The following is an 11,525-nucleotide window of genomic DNA, read 5'->3' on the forward strand; positions in this document are numbered from 1 at the left end:
CATAGGAAAAACACAACACAGTAAGAACAATTTTTGTAATTTTCTTCCATATATCACTGATTTTTCTACTGTCTTAAAAATATTCTTGGTAGGAGGTTCCTAACCACAGCTAAGTGGTTAGGGCACTGGTGACATGCACTGGGGTTGATAGGTTTGAACCCGGCCAGGGCCTGCTGAACAACAATGACAACTACACAAAAAAAAATAGCCAAGCATTGTGGAGGGCACCTGTAGTCCCAGCTACTTGAGAGGTTCAGGCAAGAGGATTACTTAACCCCAAGAGTTTGAGGTTGCTGTGAGCTGTGATGCCATGCACTCTACTAAGGGTGACAGAGTGAGACTCTGTCTCCAAAAAAAAAAAAAAAAAAAAAATTCTTGTCTTGGTGAAATTTCTAATAATACAAAACTAATAGTAGGAAATGGCTAGGTTTTTCTGTAAACTATTAAGGAGGGGAGTATCTTAACTGCCACAAAACCCCGATGATTCTATACCATAGCAAAGATCTCTAGGCACTCAAATTGTTAAATTTCATTAGATTCCAAAATGACGTGGTATGTAGTTCTCACATGGTATTATCTGATCCTTTAGAGCTGCAATCCCCAGCCCCCAGGCTTTGGCCTATTGGGAGCCAGGCAGCAGAGCTATCCTTACTCCTGGGTTGTCCGTGGAAAAATTGTCTTCCATGAAACTTAGGAGCCAGGCCATACAGCAGGGAAGCAGCAGGCAGACAATCTAGCTAAGCAGTTTCACTTGCATTCACTCTCATCACCACCTGAGCTCTGCCTACTTTCTCCTCCCCCTGTCAGTGGAAAAACTGTCTTCCATGAAACTGGTCTCTGGTGCCAAAAAATGTTGGGGACTGCTACTTGAGAGAACTGGCTTTGACTTTTCCTTTAAATCCCAAGGATGCCTGGCACACTGCAAGCACTTAGGCAATATGTGGCAAATGAGTGGATCAGAATGACAACAGCACTTCTGTGAAAACTGCTGTACCAAGAAATATATGTTGTAAGCTTATGAAATACTGTGGTCAAGGCAGTGAGTGCCATGAATGCCAGCCCTTCCAAATTTCCCTTGGGATGAAATGAAATTGAATTTACTCTGCTACCATATCAACAGTCTGTACAATTTTGCACTCAACAGTCTTCCTATTAAGGAAAAATACTGGGTACCGTCATTCCCAGAAACCGCACATCCATAGCTGTCCCCTGCAGTTCTGCAAGAGGCCATCCAGACTTTCCTCCATGTGCATATGTGTCATGCACAGTTTTGTGATTTTATTTAACTGTACAGTAATTGTGATGAAGATAAAAATAACTGCCAAAATCTGTGCTAAGTACTTTAAATGCATCATTTCATTTACTCCGGCCAACACCCTAAGAGGTAGGGATTATTAGCCCCACTTACCCATGAGGAACTGGAGCTCAGAGAGATCTGCTCATTAAGAGAGTCACACAGCTAACAATGGCAGAGCTGGGACTCAAACCAAGACTGCTGTCCTGACCCCCTGCATGAAGGTGGCTGGTGACTCTGGGGCTACCCTGAAGACAGAGCTGCCTCTACTCAGAGTGTATCACAAACCAGATGCTCAGTGCTCAGCAATTGAAAGGAACTTGAGGGATATGTTTTCCAAAGTGACCCAAACCCTGAACATGTGAGGGGAGTGGAATCCCAGAGGAGCTGAAATCAGAAAGCCAGCTAGCTAAGCCTTTGGTTATGGAGTGTAGCTCCCGACCCCAGTGCCCTGCCCCATGCTGGTAACCCAGTCACCGTTCTGCAGGCCTCACCTCTTACCTTTTCTCGGCCCATTCTATGATCGGATCCCACTCATTCTTTTGAAGTTCCACTAATGTCTCTGGCTCTTCCACCCTGTAGCTAATTCATTGTAAAAATCACCTTCATTAATAAAAAAGTACAATTCCTTTATTCAGGGATAGAAAAGGAAAAACATAAAGGGCAAGAGCAAAAACTTCACCACCACCATCTGCACCCCCAAGCCTTTTCCCCTAAAGCAGTTGTTCTCAAAGTGTGGGCCTGTGCCAGCAGGCTCAGCATCACCTAGGGACTTCTTAGAAATGCACATTCTCAGGCTGCATCCCACTCCTGTAGTGATCAGGACCTCTGCGGGTGGAGCCCAGTAATCTGTATTATAATAAGCCCTCTAGGGAGTATAATGTAAGCTTGAGTTTGGGAGCCCATGACCTAAGTACCCCCACATATCTGACAGGCCCAAGCTTGCAGCACTGTGATACTGCCTAAAGCAGATTTGGTCTCTTAGGTGCAACCCAGAGCCACACTCACGTGATCCTCAGACGCTGAAGGTGCACACTGCACCCTCCAAGAGACATCACCCCTGGCCACAGGCCAAATTTCCTATACCCACCTTCCTGGCTATAGATACAGCTGCTGGCATGGATGCCTGACCTGAGGGGTTCAAGGGCTTGTTTTGGCCAAGAGCTATAGAAATGAGTCAGTTAAAAGGAGCTGAGCTGCAAGGTCTCATGGGACAGAAACCCAAGTGGGCTCTGTGGAAAGCCAGTTTCATGTAAGCAGAGGGGGAAGAGAGGTCATGAGGGTGTAGGAAAAGCTGTGCTGGGAGCAGTGGATGGGCAGACGGACCTTCGTCCTCCATTTCCCCGTCCCCAGGAAGGATTCCAGTCAGGATCCCTGTATACTTTTTAAGAAACCCATTTTTGCCTGAGCCAGGTTGAATGGGTTTGTTTCCTGCAATCAAATGAACTCTAACAAATGGAATGAGCTTTCCCATTAGCTGTAGGCCACCACCTTCTATCAGCACTGATTTCCTATGTCATGGTGAAATGACTCAGGATCCTGAAGCACTCAGGCCAAAAGGCTCAGGACTGTTCAACTTTCCTTCAGTATCACTGGCCACTTAACCAAAGGAAAAAAAAAAAAACCACACAGAATAAGAGGAAACCTCTGAGCTAGAGGACACCGGCTCTTAAATATCAATATCCATTATGACAGGACAGCTACGTGAGAACTTGCCAGGGGGCAGAAATCTGGGCTCACAGGCCCCACTAAGGGTTAGCAAGTGACCTCTGTGTTCCTGGTGCCTGCAAGAACTACATACACCCTCCTCAGCCCACCCCAGCCCAAGGGGCAGCTGTCAGCAGGTGTACAGCAGGCTGTGTGCAGGGGTACAGCTGGAGAAGAGGTGTGCCCACACACCAACACTGCTGCGGGGCAGAGTCCTCCCCCAGTCATCGGCAATGCAGCCAAATGCCCATGTCAAGTAGGCCACCCTCCCTGTCCTATGTGTAACAGAAAGGGTCTGCCTCTTCTTCCACTGATAACCGCCTGGCCATATGAGGCAAAACAGTCCCAGGAACTCACAAGATCTGAGGGGAATGCCTATCTAAATGTCAATTACCAGATGGTATCTGTGTCCAGAAACTTCACAGCCGCCCGGATCAGCTGGTCCTTGTTTCTCTGGGTTGGGTTGTCCAAGGATGTGTTGCACAATGTGGTCTGAATCAAAGGCAGAAAGCGCCTGTCACCACCTGCTGGGCTCAGGCAAAGCCCTACCTTCCTGAGGACATTGTATCTGACACACAGCCACAGGGTGAGAAACAGACACCAAAGCTCTCAGCTCAAGGTGACTTCACACCACAGCAGCAGCTCAGCTCTTGAGAAAAAGCTGTAGCCAGGCTCTATGCTAAATGCTTTGTGTGAGAGTTCACAGGTCCCAGGGGAGCCTCACAGCAGCCCTAGGGTTAGTGAACTCCCCCAAGGTCACATGCTCTTTATACCAGGTTAGAGTATTTAATTCAATCCTCATACCAACCCTTTGTAGTAAGTACTATTATTATAGCCATTTGAGAGATGTGGAAACTGAGGCCCAGAGAGTTAGTTAAATACATTGTCAAACACAGTAAATAAGACACGTGTCAGTAGTAGAGGTCAATCTGACTAAAAAGCTTTACCAGCTGCTCCCTTGATGCCTCAGAAAACAAGGAAACCAACCAAGTAATCTGGGACTGAGATTATTTTTGCAGATTCACCTTTCCAGTAATAAATTGCTTAGGGTATAGTCCCAATTACCCTGATTTCATCAGATCATCAAGGACCAGGCTGGTACCTCAGCAGCCTGTAACACAGACAGGTAGCCCAGCTGGTCTGCAAAGGTTGAGCACAGCAAAGACCAGGATGCCAGCAACAAATTCTTACACTGACTGTCAGAAGCCATGCTGAGGGCTTTCCAGGCAGCATCTCACCTAATCCTGATCACACCTCTATGAGGCAGACACTGTCATCAACCACTTTTCCTGGATGAGGGACATAGGGCTGAGAAACAGGCAGCAAGTAGCCCAAGGTTAGCGCCTAGAACCCACAGAGGCTGGGCCTCAGGGGTCTGGCTCCCCACCCCAAATCAGCTCTAGGCCCTTGAGAGCCCCCTCTGGTGGATGAGGGGCTGGCCAGATGGGGAGTCTTTCTCACTCACCCACCTGCCTCCAGTGGTTCCTACATTTGGCCAGTATTTACCAAGTGCTGACCACACTTCCTGCTAGAACTGTCCTGACACCGAGGAGTAAAATGCACATGGTCCTGCCTTTCTGTTCCTTACTAGGCAATGGAGGAGGGAGACAACAAATGTGCAAAAACAGATAATTACAAATTGTCTAAGTGCTGATAAACAAACCACCAGCTGGTATAATAGAAAATAAGAAAGCTGGGCAGTCAGCAAAGGTGACATCTGTCGTGAAACCAAGATGAGAAATCAGCCATTCGGATAGCATTTCAATGGAGGTGGCCAGGCCAGCAGGGCAAGAGTTTGGCACATTCAGTGGCTAAGAGGTAAGTCTGTCTGGAGCACAGACAGGCAGGAGCCTAGGATTTGGAGAGGAGTCCCCTGGGAAGCCCCTAGCAGGTCTCAGGTTTAGTGAGACCTTCACAGTGTAGGTCTGCACTGCGGACTTGTTACCAGGTGCATGGTGTAGTACTTGATGGTATCCTGCTGGGAGTCCCACTCAGTGGCCACTGCGATGGCCAGGGCCTCACTGGGGACGGTAAAGAGCTTGGCTTGGGGAGTTTTCAGCTTCCTGTGGTCCAGGTTTATCTCAAAGCCACCTTGAAAGATCAAATGAAAAACTCTCAGGGATTGTTAAGTGGAACTGAGTGACCATTCCTATATTTAGCCACTTGAATTGGTGCAGACAAAGACAATTCTGAATCCCTTATATCCCTTAATATATCTGACAAAAGTGAGAAGGATAATCTCACTACTGAACCAGCTGAAGATAAAAAACCTTTCCAACCATTCACAAAAAAAAAAAAAAAAAGAGAGAGAGAGAGAGAGACAGTCAAAATTTCAGACACTCACCTTCACCCTGTGTGATGCTGACATTCTGATAAAACCTCTTCCTTTCTGTAAGAAAAATTTTTCAAAAAGGCAGTTTAAAATAACGTTGAGACAGCTCAGGAAGCGACAGGACCAGCTTGTATCATTACTGCTAAAGCTGAGTGATTGGCTTGATTTTCATATCCCCACTCAAGGTCTGCCCTGCTCTATACTGTATAATCAATGGCCTCTGATTAAAGCTGGAGCTGGGAGGAACAGGACATGCTGGTCCCCCAGTCCAGGGACAAGTCTGATTAAGAGCAGCACAGAGCTGCAGACTGTGTGGCCTGAACTGACAGCCTTGTCAGCCCTTCCTGCCACCTCCCACCAGTATAGCCCCCATGCCAGCACACTAAGCCTGGAGCTAAAGCCTGAATGGGACAAAACCAGAGACCCATTTCAGGAAAGACATTGATGCTCTAAGAAGGGGTGAGTGGAAATCCAGTTATGTGTGTGTGCATGTGCGCGCAGGTGTGCACTCACTGGTGTAGGTATGCATGCACATGTGTGGTATGCAGATGTGTGCGCAGGTGTGCGTGCCTGTGTGCACAGGTGTGGGTGCCTATCTGCAGATGTGCATGCACATGTGTGGTGTGCAGGTGTGGATTCCTGTGTGTAGGAGTGGGTCCCTATATGTAGGTATACAGGCATGTGGGTGGTGTGTAGGTGTGGATGCCTGTGTGTGTGTGGTGTGCAGGTGTGGGTTCCTGTGTGCAGGAATGGATGCCTATATGTAGGTATACAGGCATGTGTGTGGTGTGCAGGTGTGGATGCCTCTGTGTAGGCACATGTGTGGTGTGCAGGTGTGGGTGGCTGTGTGCAGGTGTACAGGCACATGTGTGGTGTGCAGATGTGGGTGCCTGTGTGCAGGTGTGGGTGGCTGTGTACAGGCACATGTGTGGTGTGCAGATGTGGGTGCCTGTGTGCAGGCACACGTGTGGTGTGCAGGTGTGTGTGGCTTTGTGCAGGCACACGTGTGGTGTGCAGATGTGGGTGCTTGTGTGCAGGTGTGGGTGGCTGTGTGCAGGCACACGTGTGGTATGCAGGTGTGCGTGGCTGTGTACAGGCACATGTGTGGTGTGCAGGTGTGGGTGGCTGTGTACAGGCACATTGTGTGGTGTGCACATGTACTTGTACTGTGCACATGTGGTGTGCAATCAGAAAGTAGAGTTCCTAGGAACCATTCCCACTCTGTTTCTCCAATTAATAACCTAATTAACCAGCTTGTCTGTGTATTCAAAAGCAACTCCAGACATTTCCTTTAAGAAGGGGGAAATCTGTGTCCTATGTTTTCTTTTGAAAATAACTTCAAGATCATACATGAAACTATAAACAAATTCTCCCTCTTTCACCCTGGAGGGATTAAACACCAAGAGCACTTTGTAGGGAATTATGCAGATTCCCTCAACTGAGAAAGAACAAATAGGTCACATTTTGGAAGCTATAAATGGTAACCCAGTCTCTTGAGTCTGTGACAAACACAAAACCTTCGTTCATTCATTTGTTCATTCTTTCACACACTCACTGGGTTCTAAAAGCCTTCAGAGACAATGACTGAAGTTACTTATTGGACATAATGATGCAGTATATGGAGGAAAAGGAGATTAATTAGATTGTTTTTAATGCTTAAAAAAAAAGCTTACATTAAACTTTCACTAATTCAAACAGACTATGAAAATTCAGGAAAACTTTATGTGTGGGCATGGAGGAAGGAAGGTAGTGGAGGAGAAAGGGCGTCTGGTTTTACTCCAAACATTATTTTTATGTTTCCCACGTCATGTCAAGGTTTCCCATAAGTCTCATTTGCTATCATTAATACTTAAAGAGAGAACGCCCAGAACTGCATTCCACAGTTGCATTTACCACACAAAGGCCTAAATTGGCCCACAAAAATATCTGTGCGTCTACCATGTGCCAGGCACTATTCTTGGCAGTTAGGACATAACAATAAGTAAAACAGACAAAAATCCCTGTCTTCATGGAGTTTCATTTTTTTTTTTTAAGAGACAGAGTCTCACTTTATCGCCCTGGGTAGAGTGCTGTGGCATCACAGCTCACAGCAACCTCCAACTCCTAGGCTTAGGCAATTCTCTTGCCTCAGCCTCCAGAGCAGCTGGGACCTCAGGCACCCATCACAATGCCTAGCTGTTTTTTGTTGTAGTTCGGCCGGGGCTGGGATCAAACCCATCACCCTCGGTATATGGGGCCGGCACCCCACCCACTGAGCCACAGGCGCAGTCAGAGTTCAATTTTTTTTTTTTACAGTGATCAAATATGGCCACCAAGGTGATGCTGTCTTACTAGGGTGCGAGATGCAACCTTCATCTGAAATCATAACACTGACTCTCTCCTCCTATGTTCAATACCAAACTGACACGAAAAGCACCGACCTAGTGCTTTCATGTTTCCCTGCTCTAGATGCTATCCTGGTCATATTCAAATAGCAGCTTGGACATGGGTCTGGAGGCTTCCTTTCCTGTCTCTGGTCTGGACTGAGGTATCTAGACCACGTCTGTTGGGTTTTCCAACACACAGGCTGGGCACCACACGTATAAGCCAGGCCAGACAGGAAGTTGGGGAAAGGGTCTTCCCATGTCAGCAGGAAGTGCCAGTGGAGAGCACGACATGCCAGTGAGCACTCTAGCACACCGCCAGCTTAGGCCTGGAAACTGGGGTGGAGGGACAAACTCAGGCCCAGGCTGAACCATTACAAGCTGCCAGATAGCTAGGCTTCCTGTGAGAGAAGTCTCTTTTCAGCTCTGCTGGCCAGGCCTACCTCTGTATCTGATACGAAAAACCAGAAGGGAGTGGGATGGATGGACAGGGAAGGAGCCACCAAAACTGCTCAAAACAAGAGTAAACCGTGCAGAAAAAGACATAGCAGAAAGGCAAAGGGGCCCCAGGGCTGCTGGCCCTAGACAAGAAACACAGGGATGGCACATCTTAGACAGGGTTCTCCTGACTCACACTGATGCTTGGAGAGGCAAACCTGTCTTAGAACTAACTTCAGTGAGTACTGATCCACTCCAGGATGTGTGATTAGGGGATGGGATGTGTCCAAAGCTTATCTCTGCCCTCAAGCTACTTGCTGTCTAGTGGGAAGATAGACGCTAAACCAGGTAAACAGTAGTGACTTCTGTGATGAAGGCACGGGGAATGATGGGAAGCCTGGTACACATATTAGGGAAGCCCAACCTCATCCTGCACTGAAGGACAACCTCCAATCAGTCACCTTAAACAGTCCCACACTCGCGCCTGTGATTCCAGTGCTCTGGGAGGCCGAGGCAGGTGAATTGCCTGAGCTTACAGGTTCGAGACCAGCCTGAGCAAGAGTGAGACCCCATCTCTAAAAATAGCCAGGTGTTGTGGCGGGTGCCTATAGTCCCAGGTACTTGGGAGGCGGAGACAAGTAGATCACTTGAGCCTTAGAGTTTGAGGTTGCTGTGAGCTATGAAGCCACTGCACTCTACTAGGGGTAAAAAAATGATACCCTGTCTCAAAAAACAACAAACAAATTAACAAATAAATAAATAGTCGCATACCAGTGGGGGCAGGAGGAGTCAGGGACTGACCCACAGTCATGTTTTCTCTCTGAATGTTCAGTAGTGCAGAAACAAATACGTAAAAAACTCCAAAAAATTGGTGGGTCAATCCCTGACTTCCCACTGGTATTTAACAGTTTTTTTTTTTTTAAATTAAATCATAGCTGTGTACATTAATACTATCATGGGGTACAGTGTACTGTTTCTGTATACAATTTGAAATACTTTCATCCAACTGGTTAACATAGCCTTCATGTCTTTTTCTTAGTTACTGTGTTAAGAGGATTTGAATAGACTTTTTTTTTCTTGCAGTTTTTGGCCAGGGCTGGGTTTGAACCCACCACCTCTGGCATATGGGGCCGGCACCCTACTCCTTTGAGCCACAGGCACCACCCCATATGTAACAGTTTTAATAGCAACCTGAAGAAGAGGCAGGAGTTTTATTGATTGACTTGTTTTTGGTTTTGTTTTTTTGAGACCGTCTCACTATATTGCTTCTGGTAGAGGCGTCACAGCTCACAGCAACTTCAAACTCTTGGACTTAAAGCGATTCTCTTGCCTCAGCCTCCCAAGTAGCTGGGACTACAGGTGCCCACCACAATGCCTGGCTATTTTTTTTCTTTTTGTTGTTGCAATTGTCATTATGGTTTTAGCAGACCCAGGTTGGGTTGAAACCTGTCAGCCTTGGTGTGTGTGGCTGGTGCCAAAACCACTGTGCTACGAGTGCCTAGCTGATTGATTCATTTTTTTGGAGGATGTACATGGAAGTAGTTTCCAGAAGAATAAATAGCTTTCATGAGGGTCCAGGGCTTCAGGAGAGTGCAGTTTAAGAGAACTAGAAAGACGGTCAGAGGGATAAGACTAGCTATCCAACACAGAATGGTCAGAAATGTTCAGAAAGGGAGCTCTGAGGAGACAGGGGTCACAGCAAGGACAAAGGAAACCAAGTAAAGGGGTTCACACAAGTGAGCAAGAACATGGTATGGACCATTAGTTTAATGAGATGTATGCTCCCCAATAAGGTCAAAAAGACAGAAGTTCGTGTGCGCCGCAAAGATTATGGGTCACATAAGACAAATCCTAAGACCAGAGGAGCCTGTGAAGTGTCTGCATTCAGTACAGGGTTAACCAACATCAATGGGAACACTATCTTTTTTTTTTTTTTTTTTTTTGAGACAGAGCCTCAAGCTGTCCCCCTGGGTAGAGTGCCGTGGCATTACAGCTCACAGCAACCTCCAACTCCTGGGCTCAAGTGAGTCTCCTGCCTCAGCCTCCCAAGTAGCTGGGACCACAGGTGCCCGCCACAACGCCCGGCTATTTTTTGGTTGCAGCCGTCACTGTTGTTTGGTGGGTCTGGGCTGGGGATTTGAACCCGCCACCTTAGGTGTACGTGGCTGGTGCCTTAGCCGGTTGAGCTATAGGCACTGAGCTGGGAACACTATCTTTAAAGATGGAAAAAACAGCCAAGCTTTGTAGGCTCATGCAGAATGAGGGTCTATTTTGGGTATGAATCATTCTATTTATGACAGTGGTCCCCAACCTTTTTGGCACCTGGGAACGGTTTCATGGAAGACAATTTTTCCACAACTGGGGTGGGAGGGATGGTTTCAGGATGATTCTAGCACATTGCATCTCCACCTCAAATCATCAGTCATTAGCTTCTCATCAGGAGTGCACAACACAGATCCCTAGAATCTAATGCTGCTGCATATTTGACAAGAGGCAGAGCTCAGGCTTCCACTGTGCTTTGTGCCAGTTCATAACAGGCCACAGTACTAGTCCATGGCCTGGGGGTTGAGGACTGCAGCTTTACAGAACATCTGTGGCAAAAACACACACAGTACTTTTCAAGAGACAATTCTGGAAACTATGTAAAGAAATGAGAACATGAAAAAGTACTGAATTTAAAAAGAAAACAGATTTTAAAAAATAAAAAGAAAAAAAATGCTATATAAGCAAAGGACAACTTTAACAACCTCTTCATAGAAGAATGCTGAGTTGGAAATTAATGTCCTTTGGGTCCCTTTTTCCAGTGAGGTTGCTTCAACCCATATGAATAAGTAATTTTCTTTGTCTTTATCTTCTACCTGTATCCTCCTGCCCCAGTGTTTATGGACCAGTGAATGATCATTCCACCATAACAACTTCCATCTGGCCTTCTCTCTGGAGCGCTTCAAAGACCCAGGAACTACAGCTCCCACGGTGTACCAAGAAGAGGAAGTGCTGGTTTCGAAGCAGTTTCAACACCCTTATCTTTTAAAACAGTGCCATCTGGTGGGCCAACTATTTTCAGTTCACCAAAATTCTTTAGTATAAACATATAAAGAACTTTTACAATTCAATAATAAAAAGACGAATAAAGGATATGAATAGACATTTCTTCAAAGATATTATAAATAGCAGCAAATAAGCACATGAAAAAAATGTTAGGACATCATTCAACACCAGGGAAATGAAATTCGAAACCACAGTGAGACACCACTTTACACCCTTTAGGATGTCTATAATTAAAAAGACCAAACAGGCTCAGTGCCTGTAGCTCAAGCAGATAAGGTGCCAGCCACATACACCAGAGCTGGCAGGTTTAAATCCAGCCTGGGCCTGTCAAACAACAATGACA

General features: G+C 46.5%; 1 protein-coding gene across 1 annotated transcript in view; it reads right to left on the minus strand.

Annotated features, from left to right (window-relative positions):
• ATPAF2 (ATP synthase mitochondrial F1 complex assembly factor 2) overlaps positions 1-11,525 on the minus strand; it is a 19,288-nt gene that overhangs the window by 3,742 nt on the left and 4,021 nt on the right. The window contains exons 2-5 of the mRNA XM_003791040.3: positions 5,346-5,390; positions 4,947-5,092; positions 3,396-3,493; positions 1,796-1,876 (exon numbers count right to left, since the gene is read on the minus strand). Coding sequence (XP_003791088.1) covers positions 1,796-1,876; positions 3,396-3,493; positions 4,947-5,092; positions 5,346-5,390 — 370 coding nt within the window. The remainder of the gene's footprint in view (positions 1-1,795; positions 1,877-3,395; positions 3,494-4,946; positions 5,093-5,345; positions 5,391-11,525) is intronic.

The sequence above is a fragment of the Otolemur garnettii genome, unplaced genomic scaffold (assembly GCF_000181295.1).
Source record: "Otolemur garnettii isolate 467f Iridium unplaced genomic scaffold, OtoGar3 scaffold00046, whole genome shotgun sequence".
Taxonomy (NCBI): domain Eukaryota; kingdom Metazoa; phylum Chordata; class Mammalia; order Primates; family Galagidae; genus Otolemur; species Otolemur garnettii.